Source organism: Accipiter gentilis, chromosome 1 (genome assembly GCF_929443795.1).
Source record: "Accipiter gentilis chromosome 1, bAccGen1.1, whole genome shotgun sequence".
Lineage (NCBI taxonomy): Eukaryota > Metazoa > Chordata > Aves > Accipitriformes > Accipitridae > Astur > Astur gentilis.
Window position 1 is genome coordinate 11695671 of NC_064880.1, and position 26647 is coordinate 11722317.

The 26647-nt window shown below is 53.4% G+C and overlaps 1 protein-coding gene across 1 annotated transcript; it reads right to left on the bottom strand.

Moving 5' to 3' along the window:
- Window positions 1-718: 718 nt before the first annotated feature.
- Window positions 719-26647, bottom strand: COL6A1 (collagen type VI alpha 1 chain). The gene is made up of 35 exons (XM_049806395.1): window positions 26361-26647; window positions 25430-25559; window positions 23328-23528; window positions 22847-23006; window positions 22523-22645; window positions 22411-22431; window positions 22174-22194; window positions 22036-22080; window positions 21708-21761; window positions 20836-20880; window positions 20705-20731; window positions 20313-20339; window positions 20167-20211; window positions 19868-19921; window positions 19026-19088; window positions 18527-18589; window positions 18301-18354; window positions 18177-18212; window positions 17946-18008; window positions 15530-15592; window positions 11500-11562; window positions 10940-11002; window positions 10406-10456; window positions 10286-10321; window positions 9750-9812; window positions 9194-9259; window positions 8438-8473; window positions 8055-8091; window positions 7154-7162; window positions 6146-6279; window positions 4947-5056; window positions 4456-4639; window positions 4074-4248; window positions 3625-3654; window positions 719-2858 (listed from the first exon to the last, which is right to left on the bottom strand). Exons 1-35 carry the CDS (start codon window positions 26467-26469, stop codon window positions 2248-2250), a joined length of 3072 nt encoding a protein of 1023 aa, XP_049662352.1. The 5' UTR covers window positions 26470-26647; the 3' UTR covers window positions 719-2247.

Below are 26647 nucleotides of genomic sequence, written 5' to 3' on the forward strand. Positions count from 1 at the left end.
GGGGAAGCAAGGCAGGGCCTCTCCATTACAGAAACAGAACATGAATGTGGTCCGCTGTCTAGGGAGCAAGTGGCTGTGCATGCATTCACAGTGAACAGTTGCAGCAAGCCCCTGGGACATACAGCTACGGGCAGGGAGCTTCCACAAAGACAGGCACCCTTTAGAGCTGTCTTAGGATGTAAAACAAATGTTTGGGGAGCACCGAACTGGAAAAGCTGGATGAGATGTTTGATACCTCCACCACTAGCCCTGTCTGCAGAGCAGCACCCCCATGTGCCCAGGAAATGAGGTACTAAGGAGAGATGCTGAACATAAGCAGAAAGCAAACGCAGCTTACCTCTTCACCTGATGATCACCATCCCTCTGCACCTGGTCTTCTGGAAACAACAGTACCTACCTGTGTAGCTTTTTTTTTTTTTTTTTTTTTAACCAGAAGGCAAACAGAAGCTGTGTAAGCATTTCTCGTCCTTTGAGAGCTCGGTGCTCTTCTCACAAAATTTTTATGCACTGTTTAATAGATGAAGAGAATTCACAGTATTTCTCAAATCCATGACATTCAATAATTGCCAGATTTGCGATGCAAAAGCAATAGATTTATTCTATCCCTTACAGTTTTATGGGAGAGGTTCTGCTGGAGTCCTCCCAGATCCCAGCAACCTCTGTTTTACCGAGTGACTTTTTGAACATTCAGAGCCCTTGAAATTCAAGTCAGACAAACTTCCAACAGGATTGTGGAAAACAATTTATTTGACAAATTTCTGAAGTGGACAATTTTAGTAAAACACAGGTATAAACTAAAACTAACTCATACAATGGGGTTTTGGATACAAAGTAAAGAGTTTGGTATGCCGATACCTGGCAATCACTGTTGCTTTCTCAGAAGCGCATGAATTCATAGCAAGAGCACCAATGGAAGCGCTGAAACAAAATCTCACCCAGCCAAACCACATCTTTAGTGTGGTCCTGGAAACAACTGTGTAAACACCAAGGGCCAGCATCACACACATAGTGATAGCACCTTTGTCAGTATATCCGTAGGGTGTGAGTCAAAGACCCTGGCAGATAATGGAAGCCTTTCCCTTGACTTTGCTGGGCTGTGGATGAGGCCCTAATACAATATATAGTACAGTTAGTGGGTTTCCCTGCAACCCAGGTGCCTAACTCCTAGATGGTCCTATAGAACCAGTAGTCCCAGAGACCTCACTGGGAATTAGACAGCTTGGCACTTTTTTTTTGGGGGGGGGGAAATATATATATATATATATATATATATATATATATATAAAATAAATCCCACTAACTGGGCTCAGAGAGATTTTTCCAGAATGGAGCTTGGACTATAACACAAGTCATCAGGTTATTCATGAGGTTCCTGGTTTCACTGTAGGACCATGAGATCAGTTAGTGAAGGAGTGCAGTTACATAGCTTCTTCTAGGGTTTCCCCCCTCCCCAATGGCTGCTGTCCATCTTTCATTTGGTCAGTGCCCAGCCTCCCTGCCCTGAATGGGAGTGTCAGCACTGAGGGATGATCCACCACACACCTCCACCCCAGCCCGGGAAGACAGTGCCCCAGCCCTGGGAAGTCAGTGCCCCATCCCATGGCACTGGAGGCCAGAGATGCTTCTACTCAGCTTGGGTAATGCAGTCCAGCTCTCCCCCCACAAGCATGTGAGATATGAACCAGACTTGCCAGCCATGACAATGATCCCCTCTCAAAGCTTGCTGAAGTGTTGATCATTTCACTTGAAGCACAGCATTGGGTTAGGACCATTGTGAGCTGGGCAAGTGCTCAGCTGATGTATGAAAGAAAGAAGCAAATGAACAAAAAACCCTGTATCTGAAAAGAGAATAATCAGCCTTATGAGACCAGGCTAGTCCTTAGTGGTACAAAATTCCTCATTGTGATTCTTTCTTGCCAAAAAAAAAAAAAAAAAAAGTGGGATGAGGTTGCTAATGGTGTTCTGGCAGCTTATTGCTAGGTGTGCTTGTGTTTGCCTGCTGTGGGAAGGGAGAGGCAGTCATGGGCAGGGAGGAAAGTTTGAGGCTAACAGAGTAGAGATGCAGATGATGAAGCAGGGGGAGAAGGAAGGGGACTATGCACAGCCAGGCTGTGGCACTATGGCTATCTGCATAGACGCAAATTCCTCAGGTTGGTCAAGAATACTGTTAATATTTTTGTTTTGTTGGTTTTCATTTTTAGGTGAGACAGAAGCGGGCATGGCCTTGGCAGAAACCCACCCAGATGCTCAGTCAACAGCTATCTTCCTGGAGACAGTTTGGTAAAAGACACCACGCAGCAGAGAGGTATAGTCAGGCACACGGAAGAGGTGGCGCTCCCCGTAGACCACATCGTAATCTGCACTTTTCCCCGTGACCAGGACACGGATGTTGGGCTCGTTGGCTTGGCTGCCCACTGCCAGCACATAGATCTCGATGCCAGCCTGCTGAGCTTCCTGCACAGCCCTCTCAATGGCCCTTGCGGTGATCCCTTGAGAGTTGCCGTCAGAAAACACCAGCACCCTCTTCTTTGCCCCAGCACGGGAGGACCGCTGGTACAGCCCTGTGACGTACCGCAAAGCAGCGTTGATGTCTGTGGCATCATTAATGAACTCCATGTTGTCGATGGCTTTGGCGATGACTGTGTAGTTGTACTGGAACTGGGCTTCCACTTTCTGCTGGTTCCTGCCACTGTACTGGACCACTGAGATGCGTACGGAGTCATCAGCAGGTTTGCCAGCCTCCAGGAACCGCTCCGCCAGCCGCTTTACAAACTTCTTGGTGGTCTCAAAGTTCTTACTCCCCACACTGGTGGAGCTATCTACCAGCAGCGTGATGTCTGCCAGCCCGTTGAAGGTGACTGCAAGGGGAAAAGCCCAGGGCTCATCAGGCTGCATTTCTCCTCCTGCCTCTTTCATGGAAAGCTGGTGAAGTCACCAGCTTTCCTGCAGGCTTCCTGCCTTGTCAGACTTGGAAAATCCTCACTCTCTGGGTATTTGCTAGCTTGGTTTCCCCTACCCCGGTGCTGTCCTAGACTTGTCCCTTTACCCTTTCATATCTTCTATCTTTACTGCATTCCCATGTACTTATCTGGCTCAGATGGTCTAGTAACTCTTGTTGCTTAAATACAGTGCTGTCCTTGCATATCTGGAGAACCACTTCACCTTCTGAGGCTGGCTTCTTTCCATAATAAGTCTGAGGATCATACACACTTCTGACTTGGAGGTGTACCCCACTAAATTCCTCCAGGTATTCACTTTTCAAGCACCTTTCTCAAATATCCCTGCCATGGTGCTGAATTTTCCTTGTGCTCCCACCACCATATAGCAATTGATCTCATTACCTACCTCAGCTAAACCCTGTGAGGGCTAAAATCTGGCAGAGCCTCCTCTCTAGGTTTGAGGCGCCACAAAAGCAACTGTCTAGACTTTTCCCCCATGTGCTTTGGGCTGGCATGTGTGTGAGAAACCCTGTGAGTGTCTGACAAGGCTTGCTCACTTCTCCAGTCCAGGACCCTCCCTGTTGTGAGAGGTGTCCAAACTATGCATTCCCACAAATACAAAGTCCCACTTCTCCCACCACAGCACCCACAACCCCTTCCTGTGGCACGAGGAATCAATACTCACTTGGGCAGGTGTAGTCCGGACATTTCTTCTCTGTTAAGAAAATTAGAAAAAGTAACGTCATCAGCTCACCCAGGAAAACCACTTCTCCTATAGCTTCCTATAGAGCCACAGAAGGGACAAACGCTCACCTCGGTCACAGCCACATTGTGCAAAGTGCTGTGCAAAGGCTATAAATGTGCACCAGAAAGCAAAGAGGTGTGTGCTTGAAAAATGCTGTGGACAGACATGTCCTGCAGCAGGAGAGGACCTGAACCTGGCTGCAAAGTGTTCTGAGACACAAGATGTCCTTCTCCCTTATTTAACTGAACCTTGAACACCAGCCATTCTCTTCCCTCAATGCCTGCTTAAGAGCATGACTGGGGAAAGCACGGGAGGGCAGCCTGCATCCCTTTGGCTGAGGCATTCCTCGCTACCTTCCCTATTGCCTCCAGCCAGAACTTTTCACCCACCTTGGCAGACGTACGAGGTGATGTTCTGCAAGAAGGTGTCATCCAGGAGCTCGGCATAGTTGTCCCTTTGAATGGAAAGTCCTGGCCTGGTTGGTCTGCTTAAACAGGCAATGTCATTCAGGTGATCTGGATTTGGAGGGTTGCGGAAAATGTCACCTATCCCAAGGGAAACCACCTGCAGGGAAGTTAGACTCCATCACCGGATGCATTCATCAACTTGAATGCCTGTCATTTTGTGAGAATGCTTCTAGTGACACGTGTTCCCCCTGCCCTAGCCTTGGGCAGCAGAGACATGGAGACCCCCAGAAAGCCTGCACTACTTTGATGCACAGCTGCTGTGTGGCAGTTCCCTGCAGGCAGGGTGCTTCCCCTGTGCCCTTACCGGGGTGACATCGCACAGAGAGTTGAGCGGGGTAGGATCCCGTAGTGTGTCAGAGCGTCCATCAGTGATGACGATGGCAACGCGCTTGTCAGAGGTGAATCTCCGCAGCAGGTTGTCCTTGGTGAACTGCAGGGCTTCTCCAGTGTAGGTGCCCCCAGCTATCCATTTCAGGTTCTTGACTGCCCTGTAAGCACAGACACCAGTGAGCCTGCAAGCCCTGCCACATGGATACTGAAGGAACCCCTGGGAACACATATCTCTGACACGCTTGTGAGACAGGACAACATCCCTGCATGGGACTTTGGGTGGAAAACTGGCAAGCTCATTGGCCTCAGCACCATCTACCATGCCATCAACTGTTACTTTCCACTAAAGAACAGTTAGCATCCTTGCAGCTGCAGAAGCTGCTGGCCTGCAGATGGAGGATGGGAGGTGAGTAGGTTTCCCTGGGTCAGTTCTCTGCATGATGCACTGAGACCCCACAGACTCACTGTTTGAGTGCCCCGATGTTGTCTATGTTGGCATCTCCCATGGCCACCAGCTCCTGCGTGTTGTCATGGCTGTACTGCACAACGCCCACACGGGATTCCCCAGCTTCAAACTGTTGGAAAAAACAGAAGCCCATTAGGGTCAGATACCTCAGGGGGCCCTGGAGAGCTCAGAAATCCTGCTGGTGGTTTGTACTGAACGCATTCACAGCAGGGTCTGCCGCCTCTCCTCTGCCTTATTCCAGGCAGAAGGAGCCCCAACAGGAGTGGATGCACATGGGGACCAATTTGGTGAGCCAGTCAGTGAAACAAGACCCAAATCAAGGTTTCCTGTCTCAGTGGTCTCAACACAAGACATTGGCCATGGTGGGTAGCTAGGAATAGAACTTTTTTTCAAAACTTCTGTTTTTCTTCCAGCACAGTGGTTTTGCTGCCCAGCTCTAGCCTTTCTGCTTGTTACCAGCTCTTTGCCAGTCAAAGAGACCCACACATGCTCACACAAGCGTCCAGCGGCAGGTCATTGTGGCTTTACAGCCCATGTGCTACAGATGTGTCTGGTTATACCTTAAGGAAAGACTGGATCCCAAACATCCCTTCCAAATCACAGAGGTAAACTAAATTTCCCACACACAACGGGTTACCAGGGAAGAGCTAGGAGAGTAAGCACTTATGACCCTCTTCAGACTGAAAGACTTACTACTGGGACAATATTGCTAGTTTGGGCTGCAAGGGTCCGTTTCAGTAGCGTGGTTAACTGGTAACCTAAACCCAAGCCTGAGGACAGACAAGGGTTCCTGGGGGGCTCACCATCAGGGAGCTAGGGGAAGTTGAAACACACCTCATGTGTTATCTACTCCGGCCACCTGAAATGCTCATCAGGACAAGAAAGAGGCTGATAGGTTGATGAGGCAAATGCTTTATGAGCCATCTGTGCTGGGACATGGAGGAAGAGTTCACAGCCACAGCAGGCAGAGTCCCTTTGCCCAGAAAGAGCGAAATGTCTTTATTTTGGGACAACAAACTGCTCTCTCTTCTCAATCACTTTATGAATCTGGGAGGAATCAGGACCCACCCCAGTTACATACTTGAAGCTAAGCCTTGTGGAGGCTCTTTGGAGTGGAGACATCTCCCCATTTTTCTGCTTGCAGTGAAAAATAAGTGAGTACACACAAGTGTATCCCTGGACTCAGTGGAAATCTCACCTTCACACGCTCGTCCTTGCTCAGGCGGTCGATGACTTTGATGATGAAGTCCTTGGCAATCTGGAAGTTCTGCAGGCCAATGCTCTCTGAGCTGTCCAACACGAAGAGGAGGTCCACGGGACCACAGGTGCACTCTGCAGCAAGGCACAGGAGTGGAGGGGCTTGTGTTTTCTATCTGAGCAGCTCGCTCAGAGCAGCACGTTTTGCAGGGGGAGGCATATCAAAGCAAGCAGCTGATGTCTGCTGTTAGTCCTGACTAGGTGGGTGCCTCTGACCTATCTACCCACAAAGCACGGTGTAAAATAAAGCAGCAAAATAGCTGCATGGGAGACTTGAGAGTCAATTTACTAATTTTTCTATTTGCATTTTGGTTAGCACCCCTTATAAGACAGGTAGCATTTCCAAGCTGTGAGTACCCTTGAACCACCCAGTAATTATTCCAAAACCCATTTCCTCATAAGCCTTCTCACTTCTTCCATTCATCCAGCCCAGGAGGACAGAGGTGACACTGGTGGGCTGGAGGAGGCTGACTCAGCTTTCTAGCCTCTTTCCCATGGCTGAAGGACATCCTGTGCCCTTGGCTCTTCAAGATTTTGGACTGCAAACCCAACCCATCAGGACAGCACCAGAGGAAAAAGTCCTGCACATTTCTTTGCAGACCAGCACAGAATTTGTAAGGAGGACGACAGAGCTGGATCCACAGCGTGCCCTGAACTGACATCCCTTTCAATTGAAAAAGGGTGGAGAAAATCTGCCTGCACTTTGCTGGCACAGGGCACCTCAACAACAGTTTTCCAGTTGTAGGACCCAGCCACAGCAGCCTCTGAATCTGCACAGCACCCCTGGAGAGAGGTTGCTGCCCTCCCCTGCCTTGCTCATGCTTGGAGCTCCCTCCCAGGCTCTCTCCACATCACCATAGCAGAAGGCAAGGAGCAGGGAAAGTGAGGGGTGCAAGCAAGGAGAAGGGTAGCAAATGTTTGCAGAGCAACTTTGCCAAGTTACACTCACCACAGCAAGCTAGAGGAGAAGGGAGAGAAAGAGAGAACGTTAAAATGCTTGACACAAGGGTTTTTCACACACTAATGCAGACTGCAGGTTTGTGTTTCTGCAAATCCAAAGACACCTGGTCTGGACAATTCAAGCTCATGGTGGTTTCCCTCCCATTTGAAATATCCAGATCTCTCCTGTTTCAGATTGTGATGCCCCGACCTGGAGCACTGCATGCAGCAGAGCTCTGTTTCTGCACATGCTAATGCATTCTTATTTAAATAAAAATAAAAGCTACTCCTGGAGGGATTAAGTAAATCACCAGAGTATGGAGCTCAAACTTGGTCCCCTAAGTACCCTGTGTCCTTCCAGAACTTCATTACTGGCCATGGGCCAGAAACCCTTTGCAACATGTGTCTACTGCTGCTCCCCATGGCAGGACACCCCAGAACAGACCTCTCTTCCCTGAGGGGGAAAGCCAGGCCCTGCTATTTAAGAAAAAAAAGGTAAAATGGTCCACACAAAGATTGTACACAACTTTGCTCATACTTTCCCTGAAGGGTAATTGTGTATGTACAGAGCCACAGACACAGCAAACCAGTCTGCAGCATGCACAAGTGAAACAACAGTTGCATGACCTATTCTAGAGATCGAGCTGGAAGTCCCTGGGTCAAGAGAAGGGACAGCAATGTGCAAAAGATTTGTCTCTTTTTGGTAGCTGTCCCAGCTGCTGGGAGGACCTCCCACCTCTGCCCCAGCTCATTGACATAATTGTGACTCATGGAAGGGGAGCGATGCCCATGGCATCCATATGCATGCTGCCTGGGGATGGTCTTGCTTGCTGGGGGCCAGAGAAAAAGCAGCTATCTCCTGCTCAGCAAGGAGCTGAGCAGGGCGGGAGGAGTGGTGCAGGGATACTCACAGCACATCTTCATGATTATGTCCAAGATTTCACATTCCTGAGAACAGAGGTAAAGAAACATTTGAATAACAATGAAGGTAGCTTCCTGGCTCCCAGGTGCTGCTCACCACCCCTGCTGCTGCTTTGTGCCCTCAAAGAAAGTCCTGATCTGGAAATGAGTGATGCGCAAGTGGGACGCACTGTAGAGGGGACTGGCTGGTGATGCATTGGCATGAAGGAAATCTGGCCAGTGAGACTCACCGGGACAGTAATGACGGGCAGCCACCACCCAGACCAGGAGCACGAGGCTCCCCCAGCAGTGACCCTCTCCCAAGAGCCATCATGCGGGGCAGGGAAAGCACAGACCAAGCAAGCAAGCAGCGCCCTGTTCTTGTCTCACTCACATCTGGTCCTGGAGGACCCACAGGTCCTGGTGGTCCCTGTCAAAGAGAAGTACAGAAAGCAGTTACAAGAACAGCCATTCCTATCTGCGGTGTACTCTGCCAATACCTTGTTAAGCAATGCAGAGTCTGGAAAAGTCTCTTGGCTTCCCAGTTGCTGGCCCCTGCACTGGTCTTTGAGTGAGTACATCTGCTTGCTTACACGATGCTCTGGGTCTGCACAGGGGTGAGGGGAAGAAGACCCACTTCCACATGTGCCATGCCCACCGAGGTGGGAAGGCAAGCTCTTGCTGTAGGCAGTGAGCATACACACCTTGAGTGACATGGCTTGGCATTATCCCCACAGCACCCAGGGGATGGGTGGATGGATGGATACCATTTGCTTGGAAGATGCCTCTCCTGTAGCCTCCAGGCCAACATAAGGCAACACAAGCAAGTGGCAACTCAACACACACTGAAACGCTTTCAGGTTCAGGATGGCCACTCCAAAATGCCGCTTGCCCTTACTGAACCTGATCATACGAGAATGCTTTGCTCCTGGAAAAAGCACAAGTGCGTGTATTTTCTGCCCTGATTTGGAATGAGTGTGATTTCAGAGACCTGGTGTACCAGGCTGCAGCAGTGGGTTTTCAAACTGCCTTGCTCCTGCTGTGAGCAGGGCCAAGCACAGCAAGTGTGTGTCAAGCCCTGCTGTTAGGAGCTCTGTCAGCCTGGCACACTGCACTCATCAGTGCAAACCCTGCCAGGGTCCTTACTTACTGGACGGCCTTCAGGTCCTCTGTGGCCCTTCGCTCCTTTGATGCCCCTGGGGCCAGGTGTTGGATTCTGGAATGAAAACAAAAACAAAATCCACAAATCTGTGTCTGTCAGGATGCAGCACCTTCCTCTCCAGATGTCCGCTGAGCCCTGCTTAACCACAAAAATATTATCCGAGATTGCTGTACCCAACCAAACGAGTGAGGACTTGGGAGGGTCGGGATGGACACTGGAAAAATCTCCCTCCACAGGACAGTGGTGCAGCACAGGTGCAACCATTGGTGCTATCCAGAAGCACAGAAAACCTTGCAGAGATGATATCCACCTCAACCTAACAGATCTGGAGGTTTGCCAGCCATAAGCTGTAGGACACAAAATGAACATCTGGAGAGAAGGGCTCCCCTTGCCATCAGACACTGCTCAGCAGCAAAGGGCGCTTGCAGACTTACAAAGTCTGATGGGCTCTGACCCACAGGCAAGGTAGTGTTAGAGGCCCAGCCCAAAGCTCCTGCACTGTGTTCACAGAGAAAGATGACTCAGCTTTGTACAGATTACTCACATCATTGCCAGGGTCTCCAGCTTCTCCTTCATCACCTTTAGGACCAACGTAGCCTTTTGTTCCCTGAAAAATAGTACAGAAGAGACTCCTGCATGCTTTTGTTAGCGTGGTGAAGTTGGTGTTGGCATGCAGTGACCTTGTGAAAGCTGGAGGGTGAAGAGCAGCATATAGACTCCCTAGCATCAAATTGCAGTGCTGTTGGGGAATAGAGCTTCTTAGGCGGCTTTCATTGCTATAGGACCATCCATGTCCCCCTGGCTGGGACTCCCAACCCCAAATTCTGGCTCTGGGGCTGCATCAGAGAGCACTCAGCCCAGGCTGATGCCCTTGGGTGTTACTACCAGTGCACCAAGGCAGGACACTTCCTCCAGAAGCACCCACTGTAGGGAGAGGTGGGCAGAAGAAAAAGAGAGCTTTGGAGGAGCAGGCTGCTTCAGGGAGCCCATTTTGCCATGCAGCTGATGGAGAGGCTCTAGGAGCCAAACCACCGGCCAGGGCAATTTCTGTTGGGGTATATGAGGAAGCAGCACACTTACATTAATACCAGGGTCACCTCTGTCTCCCGGCCGCCCCTGAGGATGAAGGAAAGGAAGCTCGTTAGGTCGGACAAGCAGAAATAATAGTCTTAGTCTTTCAAAGCAGCACAGAAAACTTACCGGAGCGCCTGCAAATCCAATTGTGCCATTCCCAGGAGGGCCATCCTCCCCCTGGAAAGGGAGAAATATGTGAGATAATGAAAAGCAGACCCCTTAGGTAGCACAGCAGCAGGATCCTGCCCTCTTCAGACAGTTTATCTCCACAGCAAAATGTCTGTGCAAAAAATATGCAACTGGTGGGCTGGGCACAGGTACAGGCAAGTTAAAAGGCCATCTTGCTTGTGTGTGACCTGCATAGCCACTGAGAGGATAATGACACTGTCCCTCTCGGAGACTGGGGATAGGGTCACAGGCTGGGAACAGACTGGGAAGTATCAGGTCTCTGTTGCTGGAAAGTACATCCCAAACCATGGCTCTTTGAGCCTGCAGATGTGATGCATATTCAAAAGCAGGCTGGTTGCAAATTTTCCCGGGATCTCAGCTGTGTATGACTGCAATTTCTTTTCTCCCCAAGTTGGATCATGCTCTGTGGAACCAGCCTATTGTACATCCTTTCCACATGGCATGCAATCCCCCCAGACAAATACCACTCACCCTTTCTCCCATCAGGCCAGGGTCTCCAGGCAGCCCAGGTGCTCCAGGCAACCCCTTTGGGCCCTGGAAGGAGCAGAAGAAGCAGTCAAGCATTACACACCATCCCTTGATCTGGGAAGATGATGCCTTCTGAGGCAACCCACTACCATCATGAGCCCGTCATGGAAGGTGTTTTGCTTATACAAGAGCAATGCAAAGCCCACAGCTGGGCTTGGGATTCAGCTTGCTCCCTGCCCGGGGATCAAATCCGCTGGCAGATTCAGGTGGCTGCCCTTGGAGAGCAGCTCGCCCAGCTTCTGTGATGGGAAGCCGTGTGGCTTGTGGTGTGGCTATAGCCTCTCCACAAAACGGCCTCTGGGACGTGGGGAAAAAGGCAACCATGGCCTTAAGGACCCATGAAAAATGCCTCGATGTGTCTGCTGGGAAGCTAGCACCTGAGTTTGTACCTACAACAGGTTTCCAAGATCCGAGGGATTTGGGGACAGCCCTAACGGGCAGCATCTCCAGGTCTTCCCTTCGTTCCCTCCCCCCAGAAGGCACAGTGATGAAGCAGCACTGACCTCATTGCCGCGGGGGCCGTCATCTCCCCTGTAGCCCTTGGGTCCTGGGGGTCCGGCCTCGCCCTAGGGAAACACAAAGAGCTCTCACAACAGGGATTTTCCCTTGGTGCTGCTCCTGCCCTGAAGGGCAGGTCCCTTCATTTCATGATGTGGTGGGTGGGGGGCATCCGCCTCGTGACTCGCACCCACCCCCTCGGCCAGCCTCACAAGAAAGGACCTATTGATGGGGGGTGGTGGTGGTGTTAACGCAGGTGAGGAGATGCTTCAGGAGCTATGCTTGGCTCCTGCGTGCCCCCTGCCTTCCCCTGCCTGCACAGGCTGCAGCTCTCCATGCTTCCTTACACCTTGCTTTCTCTGCAAAACCCCATCGGAGGCAGCCCTGGCCAGATTCCTGGTGAGCACAAGCCAAAACAAGAAGCTTTCTGGGCCAAGGCGTGACACTACAGGCATGGGTTGAACACCATGTGCCAGCCAGGCTGTGGGAGGGAGCAGCTTCTGAGCAGAGCCTCCAAGGCCCTAAAAGCCAACCCCCTCCTCCACACCTCAGTCCAGTAACAGAGAACCTGGTGCAAAAGAGGACCAAGGAGGCAGGGATGATGCTTTCTAGCAGCAAAGCACAGCTGGGTTGCACAGCATCATCTCAGGGGCTGTGACAGAGGTGCCCCTGGGGCAGAAATGGTCCTTGGTGGAGCATGTCCCCCTGAAGGTGACACAGACCTCCCTCCACAGAAGCCCTCCCCACGGCTTGGGGCTCGGACATGTCTGGGTTGCAGCCGGGCTGGCGGAGGCCCTTTCATGGCTCGGGGGAGTTTCTGTCCTCAGGAGGCTGCAGAGCCCTGGCCGCGTGTGCTGGAACAGACCAAAGCTGTCACTCTGCCACATCCCATCTGGGCAGCGGCCGCTCGCTCCGTCAGCTACAGGGCTGGCCAGAGACAGGCAGAGACAGAAGAGGAGGTGGGAGGACATTTTTTTACTCCAAGAGCTCCAACAGATATCCAAGGGAGCCCTTCCACCTTCCGCTTGGTGCCAACAGCCCTTTGCGGGGTTTACTTGCCAGGAGATTGGCAGCAATGGTGAGTAACGATTGGGTAATGATGCTGTTGCCCATGGGTCCAAATGCTTGAGCAAGGCAGCATCTCACGTGGAGCTGGGTGTGCAACCAGCCCCCAGGCAATGGAGATGACAGAGGTAGGCAGAGATCAAGCCATGGTGGGAGAGAGCGATGGCTTGGCAATTGGCCCCTCCAGCATTGCTGCTGCAGGCAGTGGACATGCCAGTTTGAGACTCCCAACCTCTGAAATGTTTCCTGTGACAAGCCACACAACTGCAGTCTCCTGGCAGGTGGAAGGCAGCACTTGCTCAATGGTACCTGGGCTTCAGCATCGCAGCGGTATGTGCCCAAGCGCTTCCTCCATGTTTTCAGTGCATCAGCAGCACCTCTGAGCTTTTTGGGAGCTGCCTCAGTGTGGTGGCTCAGCCTAGCCCAGCTTTGCAGTTGCTCTCTCACCACCTGAAAGCTGAGGAAGCTGAAATCCCCTCCAGCTGTCATCTCTGCTCCTCTTTGCACAACAGTGGCTGGAAGAAGCTGGTGCCAAACATTCATGCACCCTTCTTCCAAGGAAAGGTGTACGTGTGGGTGCAGAGGACTTAAAATTACACAGTGCAGTGCAGAGCATTAAACTGCTCGAAGGCATGTGACCTTATTTCTACACAAAAGCCCAAAAGAGAGAAAGCTGGGAAGGAGGGACGAGAACTCATGATCATTCACATCAGCCAAAGCTGGATCCACAGCACCCTTGGCTCATGCTGGCTGTACATGTCCTCACTGTAGCACACAGCGCAACTCCCTCATGGCTTTAGAGGAGTTTATGAAGATGCAGGCTTTTGGGTCAGGAAATCTTTAGCAGCTCCCTGTCTACTACCTTTCTGGGTGCGACAAGAACCACAGGAGGGATGGGCACCATGGCTAGGAAGAGAGAGGGACCAACAAACCTGCCCACAAAGATCAGGGAAAGAGTGTGCTGACCCTTAGCTTCTCTTGGACAGAAAGAGGATGAAAGGGAGTCACAGGTTAGCGGGAGCCCTTTCCCCTTGCCAAGAGAAATATGCTCCAATAGCCAGAGCTTGCAGATAACATGGCTTGAAAAACACTTGTGTTTGCCAAAGTCCTACTCTTGCCCAAGCCCAATTACGCACTTATTTTTAATTTGGCCAAGCAAAAGCATTCTTCCTCAGCTTATGGAAAAAACGTCCTTGCTTTGCAACTGCTTTTGAAATCTCCCTGGAGCGGTGGAGGCACTGGGGCTGTCTCTGGTCTGGGGAGGCATTGGAGCTTCTTCTGTAATGCTTCCTGCTCTGACAAGGGTTTGACTCAAGTTCAGTGCTGGGGAAGGAAAACCGGTGTCCCACAGGCTCAGTGACAGCAGGGAGACCGTTCTTTCTCCTTTCTCCTCCTGCTCCTCCCCACCAGTGAAGGCTGTCTGGAGGCAGGATCTGTCCCACCCTGCTTCCCTACCATGCTTGTACAGCTTGAGCTCCCAGGCTTCCATCAAATCTCCACCTTAACTGTGTCTGCTTCTGTGCAGTCCTTCTCCTGCCTTGAAACCAGAATGAGTCTCTACCACACAGAGAGCAGCTCCAGTCCTTCCTCCTTCACTGGTGTCAGCCTGCAGCACCAGTCCATTACATGCACACATCCAAAGAGCTGCCTTCCTACCAGGGTCACCTCCTAAAATGATACTTCTCACCATGGCAGTGCCCAACAAGCTGGATGCTGCCTGATGCTCTTTGGTTGTGGCAGGAGCTCAGCTCAGCTACAAACAGTAGGATCTGGACAATCCTCCTGTGTGAATCTGGTGCTCTTCACTAACATGAGATAGGCTCGAGGGAAGCCCATCTCCAGGCAAGCACAACCCCGGCACAAGCATGCCCTCTCCCCAGGTTGTGGTGTGGTGTTGTGTAAGTCTGCCGTGGGGGTCACCCATGCTGGGGATAACGTGAACACAACAGTGGGCCCCTTCATGGCTGTCCTGCACTCCAGATCTCCTTCAGGGCTCTTCAACACTTGGTTGACCATAACAGGAGTTCAAAAGCTGTCTCATCTTTATCCGCACGCCGGTCTCCATGCTTCACACCTTGTGGAAGTCCTGTTCCACCAGTGTGGGAATGTTACATTTATCTCAATACTTCCCTGTATCTTGGGCTCCATCAAAACTCTGATGGTATGGGTAGGAGGGGAGTTGTCCCACAGAGCTCTGCCAAAGGGTGATGTCAAAGCATGCTTGCTTAGGTGCAAAGACCTTATTGGCCATTGCGATCACTGCTATTGCCATGGAGGATTAACCCAGCAACACCTCCAGACCCAGAGTTATCAACTGGGAGTTGGGTATGTCTTTGGGAAGAAAGAACCTTCAGTTGTACAGGGGACAGAAGCCTTCCTCAGGCTGGTGGGAGCCAGCTCTGCTCTCCAGAAAGCCCATGGATTCTGAGATCTGTTCCTTGAGGCACATAAGGACAAGCAGACCCCAGAGCAGGAGGGCCAGACCTTGCTGCAAGCAGACTTGAACGCCGGCTTTGGGACAGACTGTCTCTGCAGATGCCAAGGGTGTCAGGGACACTGCTGGGGCCCCGTCAGGCTATCCTCACTGTCACAAGATGTCTCATTGATTCCCTTGACCGAGGTGAGCACAGTCTGGCCCCAGGCCTGAACATTTTGTGCGTTGCTGCGGCTTACACTTGCCAGTTTCCAAATCTGTCAGACGTGTTGACATCTGTTTCCATGGGATTGGGAAATGATGTGGAGGTTGCTCTGTCCATAGCCCAGCAACCAAGTCTCCATTTTTTTAGCCCTGTTCATATACTGGGTTCTCCTAGAAATCCCTGCCCCTCTTCACCAGCTTTGCTACCTGGCCTGGAAGGTGCTGAAAACTTGTCCCAGGATGCTGTAGCAGCAATTAAGCCCCCTACTCCACTCTCCTTGCTGCCCAAACCACTTCCACCTGGGATCCAGAAGGTTAATCCAAGCCCTTACCTGGTCGCCAGGTGGTCCGAGGGGTCCTTCCCGCCCTTGGTCACCAGGTGGTCCAGGCTCTCCCTGAAAATGCACACAGAGGGCATGAGAAACTCAAAGAGGGACAGGTGTAGGGTGCAAAGGGCCCTGTGTGCAGTGGGGACCAGTGATGCAACAGTGTTAGTACATGCTGGATAGAAATGGAGTCATCCAAACAGGGAGGTTTTTGAGGCAGATTCAGGAGCTGGGTAGGAAACTGCCAGAGGTATGGAGAGAGGAAGATGGGCTAGCGTGGCCACCTTGAAGCCAAGAAGATAGCCCTAAGATGAAGACCTTCTGAAGGATGGGAATGCTTGCCTCTGGGTGACATGTTTCAGCCCATTCTGTGCCAGAAAAGCAAATGCCTGGAGAGATCCATCTTGCAAGGCTTCTGCAGATACACAGACCTGGCCCTGGCCCCAAAACCATGTAGTGGCTTTTCCCAGCCACACTCTGCAACCATGGCTGCTTTTCTAGAGCAGCTTCTGCCTTGGGCAGTCTGCATTGAGAGGACCTGCTGTCCCCATGCATGGGCAGAGATTCCAGACTAGCAGCTTCCTTCCTGTACCCCCTCTTTCCTCCAGGCTGATGTCCCTGTGGAGCTAAGGGGATTTCCAAGGGAATGAGATGGTGGCTGGGGAAAGATGTCCTCACCTCTCACTACTGATGCTCTCCCCTCTCCTTTGCTAACACTCAGTACCCTGAGATGCATTAGGGCTATTTGCAGAGAACTGACAGCCCAGGAGAGCCTGGAAAACCTGAGTCTGGGTGTTCTTGCACCCCAACAAGTCCAATAGGAAATGCCCAAGGGCTGGACACCGTCTCAATTCCACTTTCACTTAACCAATGTGGAAAGGGACAGCCTTCCACCAGTCCAGCAGAGCTGCGTCCCAACAGGACAGTGTGTCTGCCAGACCCGGGCTGGCTCCGGGGCCCCTTCCCCACCTAGATGCACAGCCAGGAGCAAGTGAGCAAGTCAGGGAGGCAAAGGGAGAATCAGGAGGCATGGCTACCCGTTCCTGCAGCTCAAGGGCTTGCTGCAAGTTCCTGGAAATTCAGAAAAAAGCTTTCCCCACTGCGAGGTGGAGCATTACCTCTTACAGGGCTACATGACAGCTAAGCACAGAACTTTGCACCTTACAGCCAAGCCTGCCCTAAGATCAGCCAGCACCAAGTGCTGCAAGACAAGTATCTTTGCACAAGGTGCTGCTCTGCCTGCAGCCCTGGGACATGAGGCCAGGCAGCTCCCAGCCTGTGGGGAAGGCAGGCACACCTGACAAAACTTTGAGGAAAGTGACTGAAAGCTTGGTGTCCTAAAGCTGTTGTTTGCAAGCTAGAAGCTTCCAGATGCCCAAGCCAAACAGTAAATATAAAACACAACTTCCAAAGGGCCCCGAGTGCTGGTGGAGACGTTTCTGGCGAGGTTACGCAGCCTTGTGCTTGGACTAAAACTTGGAAGGAAGCAGCCCATCGTCTGCTGAACAATTTAACTCCAGGACACTGGCATGCCTTCGTCTCCTGCGCACATCTGCCCCGCACACCACGTGCAGCGGTGCTGCCACTCCCCGAGCAGTAAACAGGGAGGAGGAGGCTGCCAGCAGCCCCCTGCCAGAGCTGACCCCTCCCCAGGGTGGACCTCTGTCCCCTGCTCCAAGCTGGTGGTGGGTACTGGCTGTCCTTGCTGCAGGGACAAGGGAAGTGTGGTGGTGGCCGCCCAGCAGTGCCGGGACACAGCTGGCCACCCGCTGAGATGCTGCTGCTGGAAGCCCCAGCTCCCACCACCCCCACTCTGAGCAGCAGCACCCTCGTCCCTCCTTGGCGTGCGTGGCATCTCTGCCTCTAGCCACATGTTTGTCCTGGCCTGCCGAGGGCTCCTGCCTGTCCCTTCCATGCTCACACTCAGTGACTCACCCCCAGCAGGCAGGAAAAATACTTTCCTAGTGACTCCTACCAGAAAAGGGAGGGAAGGGTGTTCCCCCTCCTGTCCACACCCACACATGCTGCCCTGCCACTAATGGCACCTGTGCCCTCCTTCCTGAGCCACTGGTACCCCATGCAGCCCCCAAGCACCTGCAGGAGGACACCTTGCCTCTTTGCTCTCCATCAGCTGGTTTCACAGCTGCGAGGCATGGGCTGACCCATCTCTGCCTGCTCTTGGCTTGCTGGGCATGGTGTCCTCTGGGTTTTGGCTGTTTGGTGATTAGCTGCTAGCATAAAGGGATGATTGCTGGGGGACAACAGCAGGCCCTACCTGGGCTAGCAGGTAAAGGCACTGAGCTTGCCTGCTGGCCCACAGGCTGGTGAAATTAGCCACTGGGCACCTGTTTCCAGCCCCTGGCTGCCAAGCATGACCCTGTTTGCAAGCAGATGCTGAAAGCCAACCCATGGATGCAGTTACCGGCTCTCCTCTTGGCCCGCGGTCACCTGGCGAGCCCGGGGGGCCTCTTTCTCCATTGCTGCCCTGCAAAGAGATGGTGGGAACACAAAATCAGGACCTGCTCCCAGCAGCAGCAAAGCCCTCCCTCACTGCCCACCTCTGAGCAGCCTCACCCCTAGCCCTCCTCCTCCTCCTCTTCTGCATGGGTACCAGCCCCTGCCCACGCCCCACCAGTGCGGTGCCCTCACTTACCCGTTCTCCAGCAGGACCGTCTGGGCCTGGAGCACCCTGCAGAGAAACAACAGGGGTGGTCAGGCGGTGGGGATAGCTGCCAAGCATGCATGGGCGACATCATGGGCACAGGCAGAGGACTCACCTCATCACCCATCTCTCCTGCCGGTCCAGGCTCACCCTGGTTTCCAGGCGCGCCCTGGGAGAGCAAGCCACAGAAGTGCAAACGAGACAAGTCAGCAGGTTTTGGAGCAAAGCCCTGCATGCTTGCAGAGCCTTGGACAAGCTTGGCTTTGAAGCCAAGGCTGGTGCAGGGGACCTCTCCCTCTCACAGAGGGCAGAGGACACTCACACATGGGCACTTCACCCACCTTCTCTCCAGGGCTGCCAGGAATTCCCTGTCGGCCAGGTTTTCCGTCGTCCCCAGGTTCCCCCTTCACAAGGACACAAGGCACTGTCAAGATTACATCCAGCACCCAGCGGTGGGTTTCAGCTTCCACGGTGCAAAGGCCGTCTGGAGCCCTGGTGCACCTCGAGACTCTTTCTGGGCTGTGGTCTCTTCCCACAGAGCTCCCCATACCCAGCAGATCCTCCCCCACTCCACCTGCCCAGTGCGAGCCACTTTTTCACAGCAGATCCCCAATATCTCAGGGATGCTCGTGCCAGGCTTGTGGGCACCCGCTAACCTTGGGCACACTGGGAGTCATATCAGCCAGATCTTACTGTGGGTGACAGACAGTGTCCTCTAGCATAGGCTTGCCCCCAAGTGGTGCAAGGAGGCCAGTGATGGGTCAATTGCCACTTCTCCCTCTTGCAGGAGTGGGGTCCCAGCACCCCTCCTTCCACATGAGGCTGGGCAGAGTTATTTACCTTTCCTCCCTTGGGCCCATAAGCACCGGGATCTCCCTTCGGTCCAGGTGGGCCTTGAGCTCCCTGTTGAAAATAAAGGCAGCATCACTGAAAACCAAGACGGCATCACTATCTGTGGGAAATTGGGCATGGACTGAGCATCCCAGCAGCCTGGCCCGCAGCTCCCTAGCGAGATGGACAGGAGGGACATGTACTCAGGAGAAACACAGGGATGGCATGGTACTCTTGCACCATGGACGCATGCAAGCAACTCTGTGGCCACATTGCTGAAACACTGCAAAACTGATTGTGCTTCTGCAACTTAGAGGAAAATGGCAGAAAAGGTGATTGTTGGACTGCTGTGGCTGGACCACAGTGATACTGGTGCTGCCATGGATGTCTCATCCTGGGAGCAGGGAAAAAAGCACGGAAACTGGAGAAATGCAATGTCAGAATAATGTTTCCCAGAGCCCTCCAAAATCTCCAACATTTTCTAGGTTGCTGGTCACAGCAGGCTGAAATTGATTAATCCTGGGCTTGCCTATGTGGCACTGGACTCTTCTTTGCCGAGTTCTCTGTGCTGAACAGCCTCCAGCCAAATGCTCCCCCAGCGCACAGCTTCCCAGGCAGCCCTACGCAATGGGGGACAGCTTCCAGGCAAAGACAAGGCAGGCTGCCCTGGGGACACTCACAAGGTGCCATGCCTGGAATGAGCATTGCATGTCTAGAGGCATATTTCCAAGTATGGCAACCCCCTCCCCTACAGGTCCCCTTCTTGGGGGGCTCCCTGTTTCCATGCACCACCACGGCAGACCTACTGCATTGGTTCATTAGCACACAAGGAGCATCCACAGGGTACATACATCAAATCCGGGTGAGCCTTTGCAGCCAGGTAACCCAGGGTATCCAGCTTCACCCTGTCAGACAGACAAAGCAGGGGTTTCCATGAGCAGTGCCCATGGAAAGACCCCATCTATCATCCTAGAGCTCTGAAAGGGACATGCCAGCCCTGTCCCTGGCTGGCAGGTGGACAGCCCTGCAGGGAGGGAACCCCACTGCCCCATGTGGGACACTGGCTTTGTTCCCAGACCCCACAGTGGTTTTGGAGGGGCAAAAGCCAGGGTCCTCAGACTAAGCAAAGTGCTCTGGAACAGAGATTTACCTTCATGCCATCAATGCCATCAATTCCACGCCTGCCCTTCTCACCCTGAAACAGAGAATAGGAACCATGAAGAAGTGATTTCCAAAGACCCTTCTGCCCCCAGGCATCAATCAGAAAGAATAAATGGTGCAAAAGCAGAGGCTGACCTTGGCTCCTTTGGCTCCTCTTGAGCCCTGCAAAGGGAAGGGGAAAGGTGTTAGGCCCCTGTGCAGAGCAGATCCATCCCCCCACCATGCTAACTCAGTCTGAGGGTGCAGGCATTCGCTGTGCCCTTGCACACTGCTGGTCTCTCCTCTTCCGCCTGGCTGTTCCCACTGCACAGTGCTTGCCTGGTCCCCAAGACTGCGTCAGCTGCAAATGGGCTGCTCCCATCAGATCCCCAGTCCTGGCATAGGCGGTGCCAGCAGAAGGGACGGATGTGTGGACATGGGCATGTACCAGACCCCAACACTGTGCAGCTGCAGGGGCAGCCCAAGCTAACCAAGCAGGGGGGGACAGAGACACTGTCCCCCTCCCATCACGTCCTTGCTGTCCTCACCTTTTCTCCTCGACTTCCTTTGTCACCCTGGAGATGAAAGGAGAGAGAAAAATGGGAAAATGAAAACACTTGCAGCACAAAGCCTGTGGCCCATCTAGGAAGCATGCCCGTGACCCTGCAGCCCCACATACCTTCATTCCTTGGTAGCCAACAGGTCCCATGTCTCCTGGCCTGCCCTAGAGTACAGAAACATGGTGTTACGGAGGCAGATACTGTCACCATCATGGGGTGCCATGGGGCAGTTTCTGCCCAGGCTCTTGGGCCCCAGATGCCATATCCTCCCACAGGAGGCTCTGCCATAACTCCACTCCTTGTTTGCCCAGTCTGGGAGCACAGGATCATTGCGGAGGGCAGAGGGGACCTGCCTTCACCTCCACCACATCCAGCCCTTCCTGGGGGTGGGGGAAACTGGATGCTTGAGGACGTATCATCTGGCATGAAAAGGAAAGGGCAGAAAACCCTTGGGAAGAAAAAAATCTGTGTGTGCATGACATAGGGTTTCCAAATTGGGAATGCACAAGCTGAGTAACTGCACACTCACGTGTGTGGGAGAAATACACCTCCCAAAAATAAATGTACCTAGTAAAAAAAGGGGAGGAGAATGGAAATAGTTTCCTCATGCTATTAGTTTCTTATTTACCAAAGGTTTCCCTGTAACACTACAGTGCTTGTCATGTCAGAGGACACAGGAGGGAGCCCAGAATCCACCCCTGGGCTGGCACACATGAGTCAGAGTCGTGTCCTCCAGGAGGAATGGCTATTTTGGGTGAGGAACAAGGAAGCCTTGTAGCAACAGAGGAGGGGGCCACCCCACTGCCCGCCAGGAGCCACTGCTTGGCAGGGTGGCTGCAGAGGGGGACAGCTGGCTGCAACCACACTGAGTACCCCATGGAAATAGGGTGATGCAGGGGCAAGGGCTGGTGAGGATGCGCCTGAGAGGTCTGGCCAGAAATGGCCAAAAAATAGCCCCTGTGCAGAGTCACCAGGATGGTCCTTTACTTACTGGCTCTCCAGCCTCTCCCTTCTGGCCAGGAAGACCGGGCTTGCCTCTTTCTCCCTGCAGTACAGGACAGAAATAAAGTTAGCTCATCATCCCCAGGAACAGAATGACACCCTGTTGAAAGGAGGGCTGGGAAGATGGTAGGAGCAATGCTCGCTCCATGGATGGGGGAAGCAGATGATGCTGACTGCGTGGGAGCATGGTGTGGGTCCTCATCCACCACTCCATGGGGCAGCAGTGGGGTGCCAAGGAACTGTGCCCCACCGGTCTCTGAGCATCCCCAGTGAGTCTGTTCCACCACCCTGGTCCCACAGCATGGCCAGTCCCTCACCTCGTTGCCCGGGTCGCCGGGAGGTCCGGGGGGCCCTCGGGGAGGCTGTGGGAGAGAGGTCTGGGTTAGACCAGTGACTGAGGCAGAGCCTGGGGCCATGGGGATGTGAGGGAAGGGGGTCTCAAAAGCGCAACTCACCTGGCACTCGAAGGAGCAGCACTGCCCAGAAAGGAGAAAACAGCATTAGAGGCAGTGGGCAGCACCAGCGCCACGCTGCACCCTGCTCGGGAGGAGCTCCCCACGCTGGCAGGGGCCATGCAGGGGTTGCCTACAGGACAGGGCTGTGGCACCAAGCCCCTGCTTGGCTAGGGGTGACCCACAGGGGACCGCTCAGGCACAGGATCGGGAGGGAGTGGGGCTCCAGGGAACACTCACCGATTGCTCCGTGTTAACTTTCTGCAAGATAAGAAGGCAAAGAGAAGGGCGTTGAGAGGGATGGGTGAGCCTGGGGAGGGGGTGGGCTGCGGAGGGGGCAGGCTGCACTCACAATCATGTCGATGATGGTGTTGATGGTTTCCTCCACGTCGAGCTCCCGGGTTGGCTTCAGGCTGGTGGCAGTGAAGTTGCGGCGGTAGGCATGATCTGTGGCGATGATGTTGAGCCGCTGGTCCTAGGGTTGGGGGGTGGGGAGGGCAGAGTGAGACCTGTGGGCACCAGTGCAGGACCCATCCCCAGAGACCATGCTGGGGACCTACATCCTCCCTCCAAGGAGGGGCTCTGAGGGGCACTCAGAGCCTTCTTCGCTGTGCTGGAGGTCCCATAGTCCCACTCAGGGCCCCTGCAGGGAACATCCCTGCTGCGTGGTCCCTACCAGGTGGTTGGGGGAGATGGCGACAGAGAACACTTTGATCCCCAAATGTTTGGCTTCATTGGCAGCATCATCCAAGCCTCCACAGGGCTCCTTGTACCCTTCCAAGGGGTGTCCATCGGTCACCACAATCAGGTATTTATTCTCCTTGTGATGGGAGCCACTGCAAGGGTTTAAACACAGGATTGAATGTTGCAAGGATTTAACAGATTTAGCTGGAGAGAAGTGGCATGGGCACCTCTGGACACTTACCCAGGCAGTGCTCCAGTCTTTGGTCAGGGCATGCCTCATCCCAGTAAAGCTGGAGCACTAGCAACCTGCCACTTCCATACCTATTTCATGCCCAGGTGACCTTCTCTCCCACCCTGGGGACAGCTCTGCACAATGCACAGGGACCTCCTAATCCAGAAGCTCCCAACCTTCATCCACCACAGCCATACCACCAGCATCACCCCCTCCACCCACCCTGGCCCCACTGTCTTACCTGATGAGCAGCTCCTCAATGCCCCGCTTTATGGCACAGTCAGTGTAGGTGCCCTTCCCGATGTAGTTCACGTCCGAGACACGGTTCTTCAGCTCATTCCGGCCGCTGGGCATCGAGGTGAGGCTCTTGATGAGCACGACCTCATCGCTGTAGTGTAGTGCCCCAGCGTTCCACACCAGGTTACGGTCGCAGCGGTAGTACCTGCACAGACACGTGAGGACACGTGCTCTCAGCACCTTCGTCCACACTCTGCCACCACCTCCACTTCACTTGCACTGGCCTGCCATGCAAAATGCAAATCCTCTGCCAAACGTTGCAGGGCTTTTCAAGGGCTTCCTGCTTTCTTGCAAGGCTGGGACATGCTTCACATGCAAAGCCCAGTCATGGGAGCAGGGCAGTTTGTTCAGCAGGTGGAATGGCAAAGGGGTGCAGTTGATGGGCATCCACAAGGGTCAGACAGTTTGGCAGAGAGGCTTCCTGAAGAGGTACCAGGCTGCAGTGGCTGGAGATGAGCAGGAAATGCTGAGCCAGACAGCCAGGTGCATGTGTGCAAGGCAGGTACCCACCAAAACACCCCACACAGAACTGCAGTGAGTTTTCCACTGCTGGATGTGTTAAAATCAGAGGGATGTCTCCCTCTGAAGGATGCTCTGACTCAGAGATGGATGAGCATGTGTGTTGAAGCCCTGTCCTGTGCACTGACACAGCCTGGACCTGTGACTCCTTGGGACAGAGGCATCACAACTACCTGTGGTTTGGTCATTGCCCCAAAAAGGGTCTTTTCAGCATGCTGGGGCCAATCCCAAAGGGATGGGGTTTTACAGCTCCCTCACTTCCCCAGGCTCATCTGCCCATCAGAACTATTCCCAAAGCCATCTGAGCATTGCCCACTGCTGTCCCCTCCACCCCACCACTGCCAGTTGCCTCACCATCACCCATGCTGACCATGCCACGCACACTGTGGGTGTCTGGCAGCATGGCATGCACGGTGGTAGCTTACAGAGCCAGAGCAAGTAGAGAGTGGCAGAGTGAGCATACAGGTGTTTGGGGTGGGCTCAGAAGGTCCATCTGTCTGTCTGAATGCAGCAAGGGCTCTGGACAAAGCCCAGAGCGTTGCTCAGGAGAGACTCATGCTGCATTGATAGAGGCCTGGCAGATTGTTCTCAGGCATGAGGCTCCTGGACACTCAATGCCTTGTAAGGTAGCTCTCCTGCCTGGGCAATGGGTAGGCAAGGTGCTAACCCTCTCCCACCTGTCTTGAGACAGGAACCTTGTCCCTCCAGCTCATGTAGCACTGGGACATCCCCACGGTGCCCCTCTGGGCACCAGCACACATCTCCCACTGTCCCAAGGACCAGGATCCACGTGGTTCCAGGACCTGTGGTACTCCCGTGCATCCCTGGATCTCCTGCCAGCAGGCGAGCCATGGCCTTTGCCTGCAGTCCTTCGCCGCATCATACCCTTAGGGGATCTGGGAGCTTTGGTGCTCCTGGGCATCCCTGGGTGAAAGCCAGCATCAGATCTGGGTTGGTGGCTGCAAGGGTGGGTGAGGAGGAGGCAGATAAAGGGCTGGGCAGTGGCATGGATAAAAGGCACTCCACAGGGGCCCCCAAAGCTAGGTTCAATGCTGCAGGGTATCCTGGGGGATGCCAGTTGCAAGGGAGGGTTTGCTCTGCAGGGTGCCCATGAGTGCTGGGTTTAACATCAGACGTGCCCTGCTGCCACCCAAGCACCTGGGTTTTCTTGGGCCTGAGCAGCTGGTGGTATGGGGATCAGCATCACTTCGGCATTACAGAACAACCCCCCGGGCAGCCGGAGGTGGTGAGGCTGGGGTGCCACGTTTGCTGCTCCAGGAAGCCCTTGCTTTCTTGAGGGTGGGTGCAGGCAGCCCTACTAGAGGCATGCTGCTGCCCTCAGAGTGGATGGAGCAGAAACGGGTCAGCTGTGGACTGGGAGAGGGAGGAGATGCTTCCACCCCCCTCCCCGGTATCCCTCCTTTCTTCCTCTGCCTCCTCTGACAGGCATGCAGGGCAATCTCAGCATCCCACCTGGCACCAGGCTCCATCCCTAACGCAGCCTGGACAGAACCCTGGAAGATGTACCTGTTTGTCAGCTTATCAATGAATCGGTTGGTGAAATCTTTCACTTGGGCAACCAGGTCCCCGAAGGGCTTCACCCTCAGGGCGACACTCTCCGAGGTGTCCAGGACGAAGAACAGGTCCACGGGGCAGTCTGGGAAGAAGTGGAGAGGCAGGAGTCGGCAGCGGCCCTGCCACATCGCCTCCCCAGCCCGGGCTCCCTGTGCCGCCCACCCGCCCGTCTGCAGCCCAGCTCCCCTCCTAGCAGGCTCCTAGGGTCTGCACTAAGGGGACCGCTGTCACATCCTAACCCCAGGCGAGACACACAAGCACAAGCATGGGTGAGTTTGCTCATTTCTGTTTTGGCACTAAGGGCAAGCTGGATCGAGCACATATTTAGAAAACGTCAGTTTGTGGCATTTAACAGCTTCCTATACTTTTTTTTACATTAGAAGACTATCTCTGCAAGACCAATGCTAGTTATTATATAAAATAACATGCAGCTGCAGCAACCACTTAAAAATATAGAACTAAGACATGATAACAATTAACACAATGAAAAACTAATGATTTTCTGACACACCCAGGCACAAACATCATTGCAGAGGAGAACAAAGGCACCTTAACAGCCAGTGCCAAAAGCAAAATCTTTCAGAAAGCTAAACTGGTATCAGCTGTTATCCCCCGCCACTGCATCCCAGTGCTACTGGTAACACCTGACAAGACAGAGCCAAGGAGAAAGAGCCAAAACAAAGCATTAAAAGTGGGTACGTCTTGCAGAGCCTCTCTATCCCTACATCACTCTCCTCGGCAAACACGACTCTTCCCCCAAACGTCCCGACAAAGCTAAGGCTGTGTGCAGCAGCGGAGGCATCCGCCCATGAGGGAAACAGCAGCCAGACTTCTCTGCTTATCCTGGGAAGGAAAAAAACCCTGGGAAGCAACCCAGGCTTACCTTCTGCATTTGCGACCCGGGTGGTGATTTCTGGGCGCTGGGCCCACAAGCCCCCCCCCAGGAAGCCGGCTGGGAGCAGCAAAGTGAACAGAAAGTCTCGCAGCCTCATTTTGCTTGGTTCAGATTACCATTGAGCTGGATCGAAGAAAAAAAGCAGGGAAGGAGAACCCAGCAGCTGAGAGAGGCCGTGGTCCGGAGGCAGGAGTCGCTGAAGATATTTTTTTTACCACTTTCCCCTTGGTTTCTGTGGGAGGAAGAGCAGGCAGAAGGGTAAGGGTGAGGAGGAG

Excerpts from the sequence above, each read along its gene's own strand:
- COL6A1 (XM_049806395.1), bottom strand. The coding sequence starts at position 26,469 with ATGAGGCTGCGAGACTTTCTGTTCACTTTGCTGCTCCCAGCCGGCTTC. Across the intron at positions 21,762-22,035 it reads CCGGCGACCCGGGCAACGAG|GGAGAAAGAGGCAAGCCCGG; the intron begins GTGAGGGACTGG and ends CCTGTACTGCAG. Across the intron at positions 3,655-4,073 it reads CACCTCGTACGTCTGCCAAG|AGAAGAAATGTCCGGACTAC; the intron begins GTGGGTGAAAAG and ends TTTTCTTAACAG.